This window comes from Canis aureus, chromosome 5 (genome assembly GCF_053574225.1).
Source record: "Canis aureus isolate CA01 chromosome 5, VMU_Caureus_v.1.0, whole genome shotgun sequence".
NCBI classification, from domain to species: Eukaryota; Metazoa; Chordata; class Mammalia; order Carnivora; family Canidae; genus Canis; species Canis aureus.
The window spans coordinates 8483035-8504219 of NC_135615.1; the positions used below are offsets into that span (position 1 = coordinate 8483035).

Below are 21185 nucleotides of genomic sequence, written 5' to 3' on the forward strand. Positions count from 1 at the left end.
GCTTTTTCCCTTCCTGCTAATGACCAGCACCTGCTTTCTCTGGCCTATGAGCTGGTGTGTCTCATTCTGCAGTTATTTGCTACGGACCCAAACCTTGACCTACAGCCTTCCTGCTGCCAGCTCAGTATCACCCGAGCTCAAAAAAGTCTGAACGAAGCACGCCAGGCCACTGAATCGACGCCCAAGACTGAGAAAGCAGAACTAGTCTGAACCAAAATGTTCCAAGGCTCACACACAAAACAACACACACACACACACACACACACACAAATCCTCATATTGCCAATCATTTCTATTAAAATTTAAAATGCAGGCTTTGTGCAATCACAGCCAGTTCAGTTCCATCAGGAAGATTCATTTTTCCCCTCCCTTTTATTCCTACATCAAACTCCATCACTGGGATACATTTCCAAAGGTTTCTTTTTAGAACATCTTAATTCTGGCGGCAGGACATCAGGTACATGACATAACAGATCCGATACAAAGACTCATCAAATGAATATCCTGTCATAGAGCTTTTCAATTTTGAAAGCTCTCTCTCTTTCTTTTTTTCTTGCAATGGGCTCCAGCCAACATCCCTGTGCTCCTGCCACTGCATAAGAGTGTCTTCCTCCCAGGAAGAAAGCTGGTGAAATTCCCAAGCCCCAGGAAGAATGGAGCTGTGTCCTGGTAAAGCTCTGCAGGCTCCCGGGCAGATCCACGCAGTCTGAGGAGGAACTAAAGCCAGGAAGGAACAGGACGGGACATGCCAAACCTCCTCCATGCTTGGAAGGGATGATCCAGACCAGTTCAGGAGTGGCCGTGCATGTTCTAAGAGACTCCTAGCCAGAGTGTGAAGGGGAAGGCAGGAGGGAAAGGCAGCTTTTTCAGTTTCTGACAAGATTCTTAAACTGGGAAGCACTTGGTTTGCTAATCTTTGTGCCTTCTCCACATCAGAATCCCCTAGATTCATGACTTGAGAGCCCGGCACAATAGATGGTTTACACCTTACCTAGAGACCTTCTGTATATAATCAAAGAACAATGCTTCCCACCTTTGTCCAGAAAATGAAGAGGTCTTTCGGAGTAAAGAAAAGTAATTTAATTATCATTAAACAACGTTTAACTGCTGCGGGCAATCATCCCCTGCACTGAAGCATAATTTAACTTAAAAGAAACTACAGTGGACCAACTCCCCACCCCCACCCCAGCCCTCTCTGGCCCTCACTTGGCAATAAATGGCCAGGAGCTGCTAGGTCCAGGTGGCCAGGGACACATGACAGAGCAGAGGAGAGACCTCAGGGAGGAACGGCAATCCCCAGAATCGTGCCACTTCTGTACCTTGCTCCTCTCTGCTACGCTGCAGAGCCCCCGACAGCAGAAACTCAGGACTCCGCCTTCCTCTCTTGGTCTTTCTATGGGAGGGCACGGAGATGGCTCCATGTCCAGAGGGGCAGGTAGACAACAGCAGTCACCTGCTCGACCCCCAGGTGCAGGGTCCTCTCTCCTCCATGCTCAGCCTGCCTTCAGCTGTGCCCATCCTTCCCAGAAGCTGGCCTGACGCACCCAAAGGACAGAGGCCCAGGATTTGCAGTGTGATTCATGGATAGAAAATACCGGTTTTTCACTGCTACGCAAATGCAGCCTGGGTGGGGTTTAGGCAAATCCGGATGTGGACGCTGCAAAGGAGGGTGAGAATGCTCTTTTCCATGTATCTCACTTGGCTAACTGGGCCCGGCCCTCGCACCTCTCATTAAAGAAAACTTGAGTCGCACTGCGTGAGAAGGGGCCCGCGCACGTTTGGGCAGCTCATGTCCACGCGCCCTTTCAGATTAAAGAGAGACTGCTCTTTGCTCAGTTCATAACAAAACTTATTTCTCACATCATGAGGCGAAGGCCAAACTGCCAGCCGTCTCAACACCAGTGTTTGGTCAATTCGCTGCATCCTGAAAAGTGCAGTCATGGTGAATGCATAGCTGCCTCACAACCCACCAGGCCAGAGTTCTAGAGCAGAAGAAAGGGGTGGAGGTAGGGCTATGATAGCCAAATGCTTGAGAACTACCCAGAGAACATGCCTCCGATTTCCTGATGGCATATCCTGTGTCACCTATGTCACCGGACTGCACTCTGAAGGCAGCACACTCTAGAGAATGTGTGCTGGTATACAAGGGTCACCCGGGCACTGGGAGTCAGACACCAGGACCACAGACCCACCCTGCGATCATAAGCCTTGACACCGATCCAAAGCACATCTCTTCTCTGAGGCTCAGTTTCTCCATCTGTAAAATGAGGGAGGTGAATGCTATCCTCTGACCTTGCCAACATGGCCAAAATGTTTGCAAGCCGGCCCACAATGAGCAATGCCCTGTATTAAAGGTGCTGGTGGGACTCGCACCCTGAATGCTCCACTGTCAGCCAACATCAGCTGGGTGTGATCAGAAGGCCGGGCCTGAGCAAGGTGGGGGGGAGGGGCTTCCGGTGGGTTCCCTTTGTGAACTGGTGGATTCATCTGCTGCCAAAACCTGACCTCAAAGCAACGACCCCAAAACGAAGAACACTGGGTTGGGCTGGAAAACAAATTAACAATTTCTTTTTGTGAGTTGTGGAGCAGATGAAAAGGCAAAGGTTACATGGATCCCAATGCCACTGGGAAAACCCCAACTCAGAGACACAGGACATGTGTATCCCGTTTCAGATACTGCGGCATCGACGTATGTCCTTTTTTCGTGGTCAAGATGAAACATCCTAGTGGATACTCTGTAAACGTGAGACCTAATGAAAGTGTGAACAATTAGGAAAAAACAAAGAACAAAAACACCAACATTTGGCCTTTGGGTTAATGACAAGAACGATGGGTTTTTCTGGACCCCAGGAATGGGACCCCTGGTAAGCAAGTCACAGATTCTCAGGATTCTGTAAACTGCCTGTTCTGGAGGTTTCCACAGTGACCATCAAGCCCTGGAGTGCCCAAGGACACTTTGGGGACTGGCTTAGTTAAAAGCCTCTGCTCCGCCTGCCACAAAGGGGCTTCTGTGTAAAACAATGTTTGAACAAAAGCTAAAAATATTCTAAAATGTTCTAAAACTCACATACTGAGAATAAAATCCAAATTCCTTTTAGTGGCTTCCCTAGCCTGTAGCCACCTCTCACCAGACAAGCCCCTTCCTGCCCTGGACTCTCTGCACTTAACTACTCCCCTTCCTGAGAAAAATGTTGCCTGTGCTTTGCCTGGCTGTTTGGGAGACTGGCTGCCTCTCACAAAATCCCCTTTATCGCCCACGTGGCCCTTCTCTGGATCTGAAGCCATCTGTACACCGGTTTTCTCCCGGCTCCCCCCACTAGTGTCCGAGCTCTGTGGGGGCAGTGGCCTCGTCAGTACGGCCCAGGGCTCCATCCCCGGTGCCTCGGCAGGACCTGTCCAAACCAGACTCTCAGTGCTCAGTGGTGAATGACAGTTGGTTCTCTAAATCCAGCGATCACATGTAGCTGTACAACCTTTATGCTAACTGAAATTACCCTGTGCTCACACTTGATTCAAAAAGCACTTTCACGGGGGGATCCCAGGGTGGCTCAGCGGTTTAGCGCCTGCCTTTGACCCGGGGCGTGATCCTGGCGACCCGAAATCAAGTCCCACATCAGGCTCCCTGCATGGAGCCTGCTTCTCCCTCTGCCTGTGTCTCTGCCTCTCTCTCTCTCTCTCTCTCTCTCTTTCATGAATGAATAAATAAATAAATCTTAAAAAAAAAAAAGCACTTTCACATACTTAATCTTCAAGACTCCCCTCTGAGGCCTTTTCGTGGGTTGGTGGCAAGTCACTGGCTCTGAACCTGTTTGCCTTAAAGTAACTGAGTAAGCCTGGACTGGTCAACTCCTAGCTTTCGATTGCTTCTCCATAAAACTAAGGTGTTTTCTGCAGTTCTGAGGCCCCTCCCACCCTGAACAACCATGAACATTTAAGACCCTGATTGGAAGACACTGATCCTTGCTCATGAAATGTTTTTATTGAGATGTTTCCATGATAGCTGCTTCCAGGTATTGAGTACACTAAGCCAGACAGTGGGTTAAGTACTTCTCTTATTCTGTCCTGGATCTGTAAACTACCTGCTGCAGAAATGGAAGACTCCTTCGACTGAGTGACTTGCCCAAGACCACGTAAATAGTAAGTGGTAAAACCAGTTCTGGAACTTTAGTCTGTCCAACAACAAAAGCCAGATGGCTCCCACCTCACCACAGTGCCTCATGGAGCAGGCCTACAAACACAGCAGGGCTAGCTACCACAGGAGTTAGGCGGGTAAGGGAGACAGGTGTGGGAGAGGAAGTGGGGGAGGTGGGGGGAACCTGAGAACCAGACCCCGCCATCTTAATGGGGCAGCTGCTGCTTAGCTCTCATACAACTTTTAACAAATAAACTGGAGTCCAGGGTTTCTTGATCATCTGATTTTTTCCCCCCTCAAAATGTGAGATATTTGATTTTTCTGTGAAAGTTCCCAATTCTACAAAGTTCTGGTGGCTTATCAAGATTTGCAGAAGCCATGATGCAGGCCTCTTTAGAGAGCAGAGGCCCAGGTCTGGCGCCTCTGAACTATACTTTACTCTGGCCCGCACAAGGAATTACCTGTGAAACGTTGCCCAATTTGTCCCTTCAATTCTCGTAAGAACTTTTGCAATCACACAGAAAAAATATTGGCAATGGGAGTGTAGTGTGTTTGGGGGTTATTATGCAAAATGTGTGAGCAAGAGCCATTTTGTGAAGCATTTTCTATGAATCACAAAGTATTCTTTCTCTGGGGTGAATTCTAAAGGTCTGCTCCCAGAGCACACTGAGGGAAGAGATTTGATCAACAGCATGCAGCTTTCTTCCTCTGATGCTGGGAAGAAGGTTGCTTAATAAATGCGTTCCTGACAACTTAGCTCCAGGCTTGACTTAAGAGGTATTGCTCACAAGGAGCAAACCAACTGCTGCTCCTACCTCCTCGGCGTCTTCGAGTCCACCCTTTGGGGTAACACTGAAATGGCAAAAAAAAAAAAAAAAAAAAAAAAAGGCGGGGGGGAGGGAGAGGAGGTACATATGAGGACTTCAGGCAATAGAAATAAGAAGTAAATCACTCTCTGCATGATGATGTTGTTTGGAAATCCACCCTCATAAAATGAACAACAGTTTTCACAGTGAACACCTCAGGGATCCCAGGAAAATGCTGTTGGGCCTGAATCACAACTGATCTGCTGCCTGAAGAACCAAGTCTCTAGACTCTTCTGAGACTCTTATTTCTAGGCATGCTATCCTAAGGGATTTCTGGAGGGTGATATGAGATAATTTGTGTGAAAGTTTCCAGCCTACAGTAAGTAATCACACTTGTGGGCATTCTAGTTCTTATCTGCGGTGGTCTGAATGCATCCAGAGAATTGCTTATTGCCTTGTGTCGACAGCATACCTGACCACATTTGAGATTTGGAGGTACCTCAAAGACAACCTACAGAATGGGAGAAGATATTTGCAAATGACATATCAGATAAAGGGCTAGTTTCCAAGATCTATAAAGAACTTATTAAACTCAACACCAAAGAAACAAACAATCCAATCATGAAATGGGCAAAAGACATGAACAGAAATCTCACAGAAGAAGACATAGACATGGCCAACATACACATGAGAAAATGCTCTGCATCACTTGCCATCAGGGAAATACAAATCAAAACCACAATGAGATACCACCTCACACCAGTGAGAATGGGAAAAATTAACAAGGCAGGAAACAACAAATGTTGGAGAGGATGTGGAGAAAAGGGAACCCTCTTACACTGTTGGTGGGAATGTGAACTGGTGCAGCCACTGTGGAAAACTGTGTGGAGGTTCCTCAAACAGTTAAAAATATACCTGCCCTACGACCCAGCAATTGCACTGTTGGGGATTTACCCCAAAGATACAAATGCAATGAAACGCTGGGACACCTGCACCCCGATGTTTCTAGCAGCAATGGCCACGATAGCCAAACTGTGGAAGGAGCCTCGGTGTCCAACGAAAGATGAATGGATAAAGAAGATGTGGTTTATGTATACAATGGAATATTACTCAGCTATTAGAAATGACAAATACCCACCATTTGCTTCAACGTGGATGGAACTGGAGGGTATTATGCTGAGTGAAGTAAGTCAGTCGGAGAAGGACAAACATTATATGTTCTCATTCATTTGGGGAATATAAATAATAGTGAAAGGGAAAATAAGGGAAGGGAGAAGAAATGTGTGGGAAATATCAGAAAGGGAGACAGAACATAAAGACTGCTAACTCTGGGAAACGAACTAGGGGTGGTAGAAGGGGAGGAGGGCGGGGGGTGGGAGTGAATGGGTGACGGGCACTGGGTGTTATTCTGTATGTTAGTAAATTGAACACCAATAAAAAAAAAAAAAAAAAAAAAAAAAAAATAAAAAAAAAAAAAAAAAAATAAAATAAAAGATTTTTCTTGCAAATGGAAAAAAAAAAAAAAAAGAGATTTGGAGGTACCATGACTGTCTTAAAAAACCACTGGTATTAAATATTTGGAAGAAGGAAATCTTGTATTTACTCCATGATATAGGAAGTTTGGTCCATTTTTCTAATGATATAAAAAAAAGTTCAATTAGCTTTAAAAGTGACATGCCACCACCTGGAGGCTATAATAATTATATTACCTATATGAAATTGGGTAGAAGAAAAAAAAGAAACTGCTTAAATCACAGCTTTCCTTGCTTTCCACATCACGACCATGATCCTACCCTTTTTTTCCCCTAACATAGTTATTTCTCTCTTTTTTTAGGTTAACCAACTAATGTCAGGTGTTTGTTTATTCACAAAATACCATATTAATAGGCATTTGTTTTATGTTGGTTCCCTTTTGCAAACATTTGCAGTTAGCTACAGAACGGAGATATCTCATGAAGTAAAAAAAAAAAAAAAAAAAAAAAACCTACAAAAAAGTGAAGTTTCAAAAGCAGCTTTCGAGAGGGAGATATGAAGAAAAATCTAATTACCAAAGATATCTACCGATTTGCACAAAAGGAACACATAAATCTACCACACTTGTGGCTTAAATGCATTATGTGCATCTGAATTAAAAAGGATTTAGAGTTTAAAATAATGTCTAAAGCTTCCTCAATGATTTGAGAGTATAAAAAGTGTCATTTCTTTTCTTCCAAAAGGTATCCTGTGACAGTATGTCTTCTTGTCTTCTATTCTTGTCTGGCTGTAAAAGAAGTCTTTACAAATCTACATGTTCTGTAGATTTTTCACTTACGAAACTGAATTATAGTTCTATAGTTACAGACTTAGCATGAAAGCTGAAGTACCTTTTATCCAAAACTGATCTCCGGCAAACTTGGCTAGGGGTGAGGTTTAAAGTACACTCATGTGAACTTGAAGTGAATGTTTTATACAATGGGCCTGAGGATGGCCTGACCTAGGAGGATGAATTTACTGCTTTTGTTGACAAGTTCAGAGGTGCCTGGCTGGCTCAGTTGGAACAGCATGCGACTTGATTCTTGACCTCGGGGTTTTGAGTTCAAGCCCCATGTTGGGTATAGAGATTATTTAAATAAATTAATTTTTTTTTTAAAAAGAAAAGTTTAGGCAACTTAAGTGTATTTTGAACACCTGTCCAAATATAACTGGTGTTCAAAACCAAAACAACATTTATTTAGAAAGGTGGGATTCGGGACACCTGGGTGGCTCAGCGGTTTAGTGCCTGCCCTTGGCCCAGGGCATGATCCTGGAGTCCCAGGATCCAGTCTCACGTCAGGCTCCCTGCATGGAGCCTGCTTCTCCCTCTACCTGTGTCTCTGCCTCTCTCTCTCTCTCTCTTATTAATAAATAAATAAAATCTTTTTTAAAAAAAAGAAAGGTGGGATCCTAACTGAAATACATTCATTGAGGGAAGATTCTGCTAGAAATGACACCTTCAGAAATGACTGTTCTTATAAAAAAGAAGAAAAAAAAGAGTCACTTCCTTCTTCAAGGGACAACTACATCAAAAAACAAATGTGCTCTGGGCTGGTGTGTGGGATAGAAAAAGTCACTTTTTCAGACTACCTGAAAACTTACAGCTGCCTCTAGAAGAACACAGGCTATGCTAGAGTATCCGCTTTTGTTGTAAACTAGTTTTTAAATTGTAAAGTATTATATGCATATGATACTACTATGATAAATAGTAGAGAGGTCCAGAAGTTAAAAATAGAAGTTTCTCAGGGTGCCTGGGTGGCTCAGTGGGTTAAGCGATTAAGCGGTTAAGCAGTTACACATCTGACTCTGCTTCTCTTCCTCTTTCTCTCTCCCTCTGCCCCTCCCCCTGCTCTTGCAGATGGGCTCTATAAATAAATAAGTAAGTAAGTAAGTAAGTAAGTAAATAAATAAATAAATAAATCTCCCCCTCCACACACACTAGCTCCTCTCTCTAATTTATTAGGCATCATTTAGAAAGTTTTCATGTATAGATAAATACACAGAAAATGGATATGCTTTTTCCACACAAGTAGAATCCAGCCTTTTCTTTTTTTTTTTTTTTGAATCCAGTCTTTTTAAAATAAAAGGGATCATGCTACCTATACTGCTCTGTAAACTGTCCTGCTTATTTTACATAACTTGGTAATGGGTTCATATTTGCACATAGGATCTATTTCATATATCATTGTGAGTGCAATGAGTTATAGTATCTGTATGTATCATAACATACTCTCAAATATCCCTAGTGACAGAATAAATTGGTGAGTCTTTTTGAGAGAAAATTAGACAATACCTTTCAATGCTAGTAATCCTAGCAAACTAGCAGTAGTAAATTAGTAATTTGACAGGTAGGGATTTGTTCTTCATATTTGCTGACACGTGCATAGATACAGAAAGGTCACTGCAGCATTGTTCATCAAAGGGGGAGAGAAAATAAGCAACTGAAACAGCAATTTAAAAGGGTCAAGTTAACATATTATGGGGTCACTATCATTGCTCTGAAGAAAGAAGAGTTTTAAATCAGAGTTTGTGCTCTTCTCATCGCAAACACGAGATACACAGACATACACACAGAATGAATTGAAAATTGTCCTTTACGAGGCAGTTGGCCAGAGTTGCTTCTTCTGCAGCCTTAAAACTTGCCCTGAAAAGGGATTCGAATAAAATTACAATCAAAAGTGAAGGCGGCCCATGCAACCTATCTTTGTGCAAAATTCAAGCAGATGATTCAAAAAAAAAAAAAAAAAAAAAAAAAAAAACCAAACTGTCCCTCTGGAACGAACAGTAGGCTGAAAGATGGTGGTGGCACATGTACCTTACTAACAACGGCTGCGCAAACATGATCTGACTTCCAAGTGTCATTGTGAAGGGTGTTTACAAAGGTTCTTAATATCGAAGACTGAAAATGACCCAGGGTCCAGCCGAAAATCTGTTTTCTTAGCCTTTCCAAAAATATGTTGTACAGCAGCCTGCTTTGCTTGAGTGGCAAGAAGTAAGACAAAGAAGGCCCTTTCTGGAAAGTTTGCAGCGCCATGTGACGGATCAGCAACGTCTCATGCATGAGGGCTTTGCTCTGGCATGTACCATCTGAGGAGAGCACAGAACAAGGCAAACAGGCAGGCAAGATCCATGGCTCTGAGGACAGTCCCACTGTTGGGCTTATGGGGGCAACATGAGCATGTGCATTTATGAATCCTAGTGAAGCCAATGGTGGGAAACAGTATTTTCACTTCCATTGCTTAATCATGACCAGGCAGACAAGAGTAGAGGAGTACCAGGCAAAGGCACACAGGGGTATGAAGTAAGACCACATTACAGAGCCCTAGGGCTGGAAAGGCCACAAAGCTACCACCCACCTTCACTTTGGACTGACTGTACTCACATCCTCACAAAAAATTATCTTTGCACCCCTTACTGTATGATCTCTAGAGAGGAAATTCTCTAAATGTATAATATTTCACAATTGCTCTTTTCATACAGATAAGTAATTCAAAATTCTTTCTGCTACCTGTAAGTTTATTGTCTGCAAGCGAAAGCAGCAGAGCTCTGTGTCATTAGGATAGCGTTCATCCCTGTCTCCACTCTTTGTCCCTCCCTCCCTGGTCCTTCCCCCATCTAAGGCTGCCCTGCATTCCACAGGTACCATGGCCTCTGGTTGTCCTGATGCCACACAACTGTCACCACAAACCAAGAAGAATTAATTTTGGTTTTATAGGAGATGGCAGATTTAGTAACCTCAGACTCCCTCCACCCCCAATAAAAACAAAAGCAAAAGCAAAATCCTTCTCCCAGAAGGTGATCGATATTAGAATGATCTTGGAGGAAATTCCACTCTGAAATACGAAATGGCCAAAATTCATAGCAGAATCCAGCCGTGCTGCTTCACAACTCATAATAAAAACAGATCCTGGACAGATGGCAGCTATACTTGTGGTGAGCGCAGCATAACATATAGAGTTGTCCAACCCCTAGGCTGTGCACCTGAAACTAAAGTAACATTGTGTTCAATATATAGTATCAACCATACTTCTTCTTTTTTTAAAGATTTTATTTATTTATTCATGAGAGGCACAGAGAGAGAGGCAGAGACACAGGCAGAGGGAGAAGCAGGCTCCATGCAGGGAACCTGATGTGGGACTCGATCCCGGGCCTCCAGGATCACACCCCAGGCTGAAGGTAGGCACTAAACCACTGAGCCATCCAGGGATCCCCAGTATCAACTATACTTCAATAAATAAATACACACACACACACTACTCATGTTCTCTCTCTCTCTCTTTCTCTCTTGCACACTGAACTCTGCAGGGAGAAAAAACAAAACAGATCCCAAACTCAGGTTCTCTGGGGAATTTTAGCTTCTAGTGAATTACTTTTCTACCTACCTAAGAAAAAGTTGAGAAGAGAAAACCAAGAGGGAAGCTTGGTTGCTAGAAGAAGAAAGTACCCTTCCCACTCCACCGGCTCAACCCTCAGCAGCCACACACCTGAAGATAAGCCATGTCATCTGAGATGACACCATTTCTCAGGAGAGGTTTTTTAAAAATAGGTTTTGGAAAACTGCTCCAAACCAGTTTCAAATGCTGCTCCTGAGAGCATTTCTAATGACGTAACATTGACAAATAGTAATGGGCAAGGGCCTGAGCTTTAAACAGCTTCTAGATAGAGCTTCCCTTGCCCTGAGGAGAGCTCCAAGATGGATCGGGGCTGGGGGAAGTTCTACTCCCATTTCCTAAATTGGGAGATTTTGGTATCTTTTTCTTTTTTTTTTTTTTTAACATTTTATTTATTTATTCATGAGAGAGAGAGAGAGGCAGAGGGAGATGCAGAGGGAGATGCAGGCTCCGTGCAGGGAGCCTGACGTGGGACTCGATCTCGGGTCTCCAAGATCACACCCTGGGCTGAAGGTGGCGCTAAACTGCTGGGCCACCGAAGCTGCCCCGTGTCTTTCTTTTTGAAGAAATAATTTCCATGAAAATTCCAAAAAAATTTTTTTTTCAAGAGAAAAACATTTAAAGACCACCAATTCCTTTACTCAGAGGCTTTTTAAGCTTGGATGCCATATTTTATTTGGAATATGAATAGACCCATGTCTGTTCTTCAGTGGGAAATCTGAGCTACTAATAAGTAATCCGGGCAGGACTCAAATCCAGGCCATGTGGTTTCTGAATCCCTGTTCACTCAGCTCCTGTGACTTAACAGACCTAAACCCACTAGATGTAAAATGCACTTCTAGATGCAATCACTGCTTATTAATCAGCAGATAATCTCTGAACAATACAACAATTAAGTGTAATAAAAAGCTTTAATGGACTTCCAAAAGTCCATCAAAAATAGGTAGAAAAATATAAAAAAAAATAGGCATTAGTGATTCTGAGCCTATTTGGAATTTTGGCATCCTATAGCAGTGTGATTTCATGACTTTTCTTTTCTACCTTAAACTTGCTGCTTTGTGGTTCAGACTTGGAATTGAAACTTTGAATGAAATAAATATTTGCTTTCAGACTCACAGATCTGCCCTTGTGATAACCAGAGCTTTTCCGGATGCCCCAAACCAGTGCTGGGAACTGCAGGCCACAATGTAGTCTGATGACCACATTTAATTAATTTACTCATTGTCTGGCACAGAATGAGCTCAACCTCAGCAGCTCAGAGATCAGAACTCCTTTATAATCCCACTGGATGAGCCTACCCAACATTCCTGCTAAGAAAACTCTTCCAGGAGTGTGGGACCCGAACAATCCTGAATGGTCTGATGCGGAAAATTTGGAAAAATTGGAAAAGTCATTAGGAAAACCGTGGAACTAATAGAGTGTTTTCCCTGGCTAGAAACACTGCTGCTAAAAATAACACAATGAAAAACATATTTGTCTCTTACATACAATGGATGTAGAACATAATTATGGGTTGTTTTGCTCTGGGATATAGGCTCAGGAGGGAGCTGCCAAAGTCTAGAACACAAAAGGAGAAAAGACATTGTGCCCAGCCCCTCACTCCCTGTGGCGATTCCCACAGCCCCCTGGTGACTGGATTTCCTGCACAGGATATACCTGTGACAGCAAATCTGAGTCTTCTTGCAGGGCCAAGAAACATTGGAGGCAGGTAAGAGTTAAAACTGTAAGTCTTCTGGGACGCCTGGGTGGCTCAGCGGTTGAGGTTGAGCGGTTGAGCGCGTCTGCTGCCTTCAGCTCAGGGTGTGATCCGGGGGCCCTGGGATGAGTCCCCCAACAGGCTCCCCATAGGGAGCCTGCTTCTCCCCTGCCTAAGTCTCTGCCTCTCTCTCTCTCCCCCCTCTGTGTTTCTTATGAATAAACGAAATCTTTAAAAAAAACCCTGTAAGTCTTCAAAATGATCTGAGCTCCCATCAACAGGTACCAGTAAAAAAGTAAATCAATGTAACTTCTCTAGCCTGTCCAGAAAAAGTGTCACAAGCATAACTCATATAAAAACATGAGTATCCCGACTCCTTTGATACGCTTCACACTTTGTATTTTAATTAATTTATAGAAATAATTGTTGCATCTGTGCCTTATCTCAGTAGCACATTAACTTTTTCCTAGACCCCTTAGGTGAGGAAAAAAAAAAAGCAGAAAAGTGTAAAAGGGCAGTTTCTCGTGTTGCAGATTTCAGTACCTCTCTGAGCCACGATTTCTTCATTTGTGAAGCAGGACTAAAAAGATTCTGCTAATCTTCCTGGACTGTTGCAATAAGATGAAGGCTATAAAAACACTTCATGAACAACTCAGGTATCACGTTAGCAGTGAATAAGAACAACAGGTAGCATGTGGAGTGGGAGTTCTGAGGACTACACAGCAGATTTTGTCAAGTCAGGCCTCACAGAGCCGCTGTTGTCACCCCCATCTTATGGAGGAGAAAACTGAGGCCAAATAACAAGAATCTACTTTCCCCGAAGTGAATACAGGTAGTAAGTGGTGAAGCCAGGACTCAAACCCCAGGCATTCCGACTTGGGGGTCACAGCTCTTTGTCAAAGCGTTCCACGGCGACCATGGTGTCACACAATCACACGATCACAGATCACACGAGCCAAGAGCGGCTCTGCAGCTAATCCACGTGATCTGACTGCAAGTTTTCAGGAGCTTTCCATTCTCTGATCTCAGACATTTTCAAAAATGCTTTTAATGCCTGCCCATTTACACCTAAATAGTCTGGGTTTCAAAAGCCCCAACTCCCCCAATTCAAAAGTATCTTGCACTTATTCTTAACTCTGCGCCTTAACCTTTAAAACTGTTTTTCATTTCTTTTTAAGCTGGGGGGACCAGACTACTTACATCCCCGCCTGGTGTCCCCAAGCTAACCCCTCTAAGTCAACTTTGCAGGAATACTGCTACCTTTAGTGATCGCTATCACATCCGCATCTCAGGCAAGACTGTTTATTCTGTCTCACTAGGAACCGATGATGCAAACAGAAAGTCCCCTACCACCAGAGCCAGGCTTCCTTTTGAAAGCATGCTTTCAAAACCACTTTTATCAACCATTCCCCCTACCCTAGAAACCTTTACCTGTCTTCGAAGAATTTACATATCCTGCTTCTCTGAAGTCCAGAAACTCTGATATCTCAAACAGGAAATTTGTCTAGCCTTGTAAATGTGTGAAAAGTACACAGACACCCTCAAAATTAAAGACTGCGACGTTCACAAGAAGTTCCGTAATATTGCATAGGTTTTATCTCTGGCGTTTCACAATTTGAAAACACAGAAATACGCATAATCCCAATTTCAGGTCTGGTCTAAGAGTTAAACAAGAAAAAAAAAAAAAAGAAGAAGAAGAAACCAAGATCTGTGAATACTCCTCCACGAATACATAGACTGTCTCAGATCTTCCTAACCCTTATCCAGAGACTTTATAGCATTATTTGCAGGGCACAATCAACATAATGCATAATGCTTTACTTGTTTTTCAGATCTCTTCAAAAATCTCAGTTCATTCAATAAAAAAATCCTGCAAACACAGCCCTGAAACACGAATATTCAGTGTGGGAAAGCTGCACTTAACTGATTCAGTTCTTCCTGCCAAGAGAACAATGCAGAGAAATAGAATGCGACGCTTCCAAATAATTTTTGGCAATAACTCAGAAGGAAAAAAAAAAGCCTCATATTTACCTGTACCCAGAGCTCCACAGGTGAAGCAGCAGTTAAAGTAAAAAAATCTAATTTGTCTTCTGGAGGTTTCCGTCTCTAATGGACTCCGGGGTCATCCTTCCGAGTTGTCAGGTAAACCCCCCTCCATGTCTCCACTGTTTTCTTTTGCAGTTTTTCCCAGTGAAACTCCTGTCATTTGCATAAAGCCTACTTCTAGCCTATAGGACTTTTTGAGTAGCTACTTGTTAAATTGGCTGTCTTGACATGCTCTTTCAAGCATGACATCATAAATCTCCATGGAAACCCTAACCCCACCTGCCTACATGCCAACATTACCTGTCAGGCAGAGACTTAAACAACCCTCTAAACTGTTCATTAATGAAACCTTTTTAGGGGCTTTGGATCTCTGCACAGTATAATTTGTGCTGTTGGCAGAAACTTAGCCAAGAACGATGGCTTCATTTTCAAAGCCTGAGCTGTTTTGCACAAAACAATGATCAAAATTATAGGCATTCGTTAATCTGCCCCTCCCTGTCTAACAATGCACTTAATCGGTTAAAGAAAAACCTACAGTGGCACATATGCCTCTCTCTGCAGGATAAAGTTACACTTTTCAGCGCAGGTTTTGAAAAACTTTCAACTGAAACTTCTAAGGTTTTTCCACTTTCCTGCAACCCCCTTCCTGCTTTTTAGCAGCAAAACTTGCAAAACAGGTTCTTTGCCGGAATGTGTGTGTGTGTGTGTGTGTTTGTGTGTGTGTGTGTTTGCATTTTCTCTTGGCCTATGTTTGCAGAGGAGGTAGGAGAAGGTGTTGAGAATTTTTTAACTCTTTCATAACAAACTCGCATCTTTCATATATTTGTTCTAACTTACATAAGTTACAAGAATAACATCCCAATCAGTCAAATCAAATGTTATAGAGTCCCTAACGTTCATTAAAAAAAAAAAATTTTATTTATTCATGAGAGACACAGAAAGAGAGGCAGAGACACAGGCAGAGGGAGAACCAGGCTCCCAGTATGGAGCCCGATGTGGGACTCAATTCCAGGACCCCAGGATCACAACCTGAGACGAAGGCAGATGCTCAACCGCTGAGCCACCCAGGCGTCCCATCCCTAATGTTCACATAAAGCTCTGGACAAATTTCTGCCCAATTTGTGCCCAGCTCCTTTTGGTGACACTGGGCTCAGCACTCTTTCTTCTCGCCCTTTCACTTTACTGCGGACACACCTTGCAATCTCAAGTCTAAGACTGCTGACCCTCAGGTACCAGAGAGGTCTGAATGGGACTTGGTCCATACCTATGACAGTTTACAATGATGTTATCAGACGGACTTTCAAATGCTACTGCTGAAAGTTCTTCAGTGGGGTTGCAGGGAGTTGGGAAGGATCTGAAGGCAGCCTCCAGCAGAAGCTTCTACCATGAACTGCAGTGTCTTGGAAGCAGCAGCAATGGAAAGAAGTGCAGCCTGCTTTAACTTACCACACAGCCTGCTTCAAAGTGCAAGAAAACCAGTGGCGTCTCTGAAAGGTCAAAGAGCCTATTTTAACTCCCACACCTTGCTGAGCCTACCTAGATGTTTGCACGGAGAGCATTCATGGGTAAAAAGCACTCAGAATGGCTCATTTCCTAGAAAGAATTGTAAATGCCCTGGATCCCCTCCTCTGATTATGCTGAGAGTTGTGCATTACCATAGTTCCCGGTCAACAGATGGGACGTTACCTTCCAAGGGAACCAAGAGCTACCCTGGTTTAATATAACAGCCTGAGTTGGAACACTCCTCGGAGGCAAGACTATCGTCAGAGATTCAATTACTGCCAGATGAAAATACATCCAGATGAAGCCCATGCCTGTGCGGTACCCACAGCAGGAAACAAACAAATATGAGATATAACCAGATCTAGGCTGTTTCGTTCAGTGCAATCCGAAGATGGGTGGAGGCACTCTTCAATCACGGTTATTCCTCCAAGTTCCATCAGAGAGAGGAGCATGAGAAAGTTGATTCAGCAGTCAGGCGGTTATCAATTATGCCAAAGCTTCCCTTTGGGTTATTTAGGAAATTGCAATATCTCAGCTTTTACTTACCGAATTCAAGCTTAGAAAATACATTGAGTGAGAAGAGTTACAATCCGAGAGTGAGGCAAATGAAGACGGTGACAGAAATAACTCAGATGTGAAGGCAACCCGCTTACCCCACCAGTCCGGAGGCAGGCAGAGAGGTCAGCCCTGCCAGAAGAATTGGTAACCAGCAACAACATCACCACGATGATGGGGAATCTTGAAGTACTTAAGAGTGGAGAAAGTTTAAAACCCATTACTCTCAGCAATGAGGACAACACAGGCTGGGCAGAAATGCCAAGGGGTGCTTAGAGGTGACCAATCTGGTAATGAGTTTTTCCTACTGTCCCTAAACAAGGAACATGTCCAGTTGGACTAGAATAGCATCATGATTTGTCTGGCAGCAACCCAGCAGCACACTAACCAAGTCAGAGCTCCCTAATGCAGGCAGGGAGGCTATTTTGTTTCTAAATTTAGCCACATCAGAGGTATCCACCATTGATTTGGATAGCAAATTAAGATTCCTTCTCTGAATCTGTTTCAAAAAACCTTTTTCTTTTTTTAAAGATTTATTTATTTATTCATGAGAGACACAGAGAGAGAAGCAGAGACACAGGCAGAGGGAGAAGCAGGCTCCATGCAGGGAGCCCGATGTGGAATTTGATCCCGGATCCCAGGATCATGCCCTGAGCCAAAGGCAGATGCTCAACCACTCAGCCACCCAGGCATCCCTCAAGAAACCTTTTTTTTTTTTTTTTTTTTAATTTTTTTTTTTTTTTTAATTTATTTATGATAGTCACAGAGAGAGAGAGAGAGGCAGAGACACAGGCAGAGGGAGAAGCAGGCTCCATGCACCGGGAGCCTGATGTGGGATTCGATCCCGGGTCTCCAGGATCGCGCCCTGGGCCAAAGGCAGGCGCCAAACCGCTGCGCCACCCAGGGATCCCAAGAAACCTTTTATAATAGACATAGAAACTGCTTCCTGAAAAAGGCCATGAAAATATAAGAATACGGGGGGAAGAGGTTGGGTTATGGCCTGAGTTTTTGTTGTTTAAAATACAAGAGTTAGACTTTGTCATGCAGAAAAGGGATGCTTCTCTGGGTAGAAAAAGCAGTACTTTTATCATTAAAATGAGCAATTCTTACCTCATTTAAATCTCATGACAAAAAATGATACAAGAACGGTTATCATCCTTATTTTATAAATGAAGAAAGGGAGCCTCAGGAGTTTAGATAATTTGATTACGTTTACACGCTACTAAGTGTGGGGGTGTCAATTTTAATCCAAGCAGGCTGACCCAAGATTGGAATCCCAAACACATGTGCTTAACCACTACGCACTGTTATCCTGGTTTCATAAAATTGCTCATAATTGGGGATACTAAAATCCTAACTAATCTAAACCACACTAAAAGGATTTTTTTTTTAAGTAGGTTAACCTGAAAGTGCATGTTGGACCGAGAAGGGTAAACACAGACCTTCTGCAGATCCTCCCAGATACATCACATCCACAGATGTGGCTGGAGGCTAGAAGGGTCTAGACAGGGTGGCCCATTGGCACAGCAGCGGTGGTACAGCCGTGCGTTTATTTAGCTTCAGGCTGCGTGGAGGACTGCCCAGAGGAGGATTAATGGACCATAGCTTGTCGACCCCAAGACAAACAGACCACGAGCATGCAGATAAGGCTAATGAAACAGCAGCCTCTCAAGAAGGATCTGCAACCTAAAGTTCTGGTCTAAAGAAAAACTGACAAACATTAAAAAGAAAAAAAAAAATCAAGTATACACTTCACAAGTCAAGCACAGATTGGATGCATCACCAAAAGAATAAGGGCACTTTGATTTCTGAACAAAACAATGAAGACCAGTTGTGGTAATTCCCTAAAGCTCAAACACGGGCTCTATTTTTGTTTGTAGTCATTGTTTGCTTTAAAAATTATCCAGCTACATTTGGTCAGCTTTTGCCATGGTGCCAGTTAATTTTATGTGTTAGCTTGGCTAGGCGGCAGTACCCTGCCGTTTGGTTGAACACCTGTCTGAATGCTGCTGTGAAGGTATTTTTAAGATGTGATTAACATTTACATCAGCAAGCTCTGAGTCAACACACTGTGACCCTAGTGTGTGGGTGGGCCTCATCCAATCAGTTGAAGGCCTCAAGAGCAACAACAGAGTTCCTCCAAAAGACTCCGCCTCAAGATCATAACATAGAAATCGTGCCTGAGTTTCCAGCCTGCAGATCTCGGTCTCAAGGCTGCAATATCAACTCTTTCCCGAATTTCCATCCTGATGGCCAGGCCCTCCAGACTTCAGTTCCCCCACAACTGTGTGAACTGTGTGAACTGTGTGAACCAATCCTTTAAACTGAAGTAAACTAAATCTCTCTCTCTCACTCTTGCTCTTGTTCTCTTTCCAACCTATTGGTTCTGTTTTTCTGGAGAGCCCCGACTAGTGGAGCGGGTAATGCCAACACATATCTGACCAGGCTTAGACCCCACTCCTCTCTGACCTCCATATTGTTGTCTGATACTCGTTTCTACTTGGAGCACTACTGTCATTTCAAATACTGCTTGTCAAGACTGAAACTTGAGTAACTGTTTAGAATTTACTGAGCGTGAACTGGATTTCACAAAGAAGAGACATATCTGCTGTCAAATTAAGATGAAGAAATATACAGTTCACTGAGTATTATACTAAATACCAATGGACTGAATTCCTCCATTAAAAGAAAAAGACTAAGAAATTGAGCTAAAAAAGCAAAACCAATTTATATGTAATTTCTAATCAACATACTCATTGTTAATAATGAAAATTTGAAAATATGGGTTAAGACATATCAGACAAATGCAAACAAACATAGAGCAAAAGTGACAGTATTAATAATAAGAAAAGTTTATTAATACACAGAATACAGAGATCATTTGGTAGAGACAATTTATGAAAAAGGAATTGTCATCATAAATTTGTTTGCAACAAATAAGGCAACTAAAAAACTGTAAAGAAAAAATTCTTAGGAATGCAAGAAGAGGACAAAAATATGTTGATAGTGAGAGACTTTATATGATACTTTGAAACTAAGCAACACAGGGGCACCTGGGTGGCTTTGCTGTTAAGCATCTGCCTTCAGCTCAGGTCAGGATCCCAGAGTCCTGGGTTGGAGCTCCTCCCGCCCCCCAGTTGGGCTCCCTGCTCAGCAGGGAGTCTGCTTGTCCCTCTCTCTCTGCTTGTCACCACTTGCTCACTCTCTCTCTCACTTTCTCTCTAATAAATAAATAAATAAATAAATAAAATCTTAAAAAAAAAACCAAACCCCCCAAAATCGAAACAACACTAGAAAAATAGGGATCAAGACAAAATAAATGAAACAAAGAAGAAACCTGATATATATGTGTGTACATGTATCATATATATGTATGATAAACATAAAATAGGTATTTTTTAAAGAATATTTATAGACTACTTACAAACATTGTGTATTTGACTCTTCAAAAAATGTAAATAAGTCCTTAAATTAATTAAAAAGGAGGAATTTTACAGACTGCATTCTTTGATCACACCTAATAAAATTATAAATAAAGAAGAATTTCAACTATTTGAAAATGAAATATTCCTGGAAAACCCTTAAATCAAAGGAAAAAATCAAAAAAGACATTTTGAATTTTCTTTAAAGCAATGAAACAGGAAATATTTCATACAAAACAGCAAGACACAGCCCAATCTGGTGTCAGGAAATGAATGCCCCTAAATACCTTCATTATTAAGAAATACTGTGAATAGATGAACTTAATACTCATTTTAAGAAATTACAAAAGACAACCAAGACAACTTTAAAGACCAGGAAAAGGCAGGTAATTCTGAAAAAAGCTAAAAGCCAGGAAAGAGCAAACCATAATCTGGAGAAGAAAAATGTAAACTGGGACACCTGGGTGGCTTAGCGGTTGAGCATCTGCCTTCCGCTCAGGGTGTGATCCCAGAGTTCCAGGATCGAGTCCCACCCACATCGGGCTCCCTGTGAGGAGCCTGTTTCTCCCTCTGTCTCTGTCTCTGTCTCTATCTCTCAGGAATAAATAAATAAAATCTTTTTTAAAAATGTAAACTGGTTCTTTGAAAAAAAATCAATAAAACGGAAACCAAATAGAGTACAAAAATGACACTTGCTCTTAAAACTTATGGGAGACCTAAACTTTGTGGTTCTTACCTAGGCAGTAAAACAGATGCTGTGTGCAGTAACTGGAGAAAGAACAGGGACATGGGGCAAGAGCTCACTGGGCTTGGAGAGCAATGGTCCTCGCACTTTTATTTATTTACTTATTATTTAAAGATTTTTTTTATTCATGAGAGACACACAGAGAGAGGCAGAGACTTGGGCAGAGGGAGAAGCAGGCTCCATGTAGGGAGCACGATGCGGCACTCGATCCTGGGACCCCGGGATCACACCCTGAGCCAAAGGCAAATGCTCAACCGCTGAGCCACCCAGGTGTTACGGTCCTTGTCCTCTTAATACTCAACACACATTCCTATAGAAGAATGTTCTTGTTGAGTTCAGTGTTTAAAAACAAAAAGGACAGAAAGAGGTTAAAGTAA

The 21185-nt window shown here is 42.8% G+C and overlaps 1 protein-coding gene across 12 annotated transcripts in view; it reads right to left on the bottom strand.

Moving 5' to 3' along the window:
• The window catches only part of KIAA1217 (KIAA1217 ortholog), a 433991-nt gene that overhangs the window by 244576 nt on the left and 168230 nt on the right, over window positions 1-21185 (bottom strand). Inside the window, exon 1 of one of the 12 annotated variants that reach the window (XM_077896791.1) lies at window positions 14569-14727. The exons of 10 other annotated variants lie outside the window; for them this stretch is intronic. Coding sequence is in view for 1 of the 2 variants with exons in the window: in XM_077896790.1 (XP_077752916.1) it covers window positions 1320-1421 (102 nt within the window). In the remaining variant the exon portion in view is untranslated. Of the gene's footprint in view, window positions 1-1319; window positions 1527-14568; window positions 14728-21185 lie in introns of those variants that run through there. One more of the 12 variants, XM_077896790.1, reaches the window with a different exon arrangement.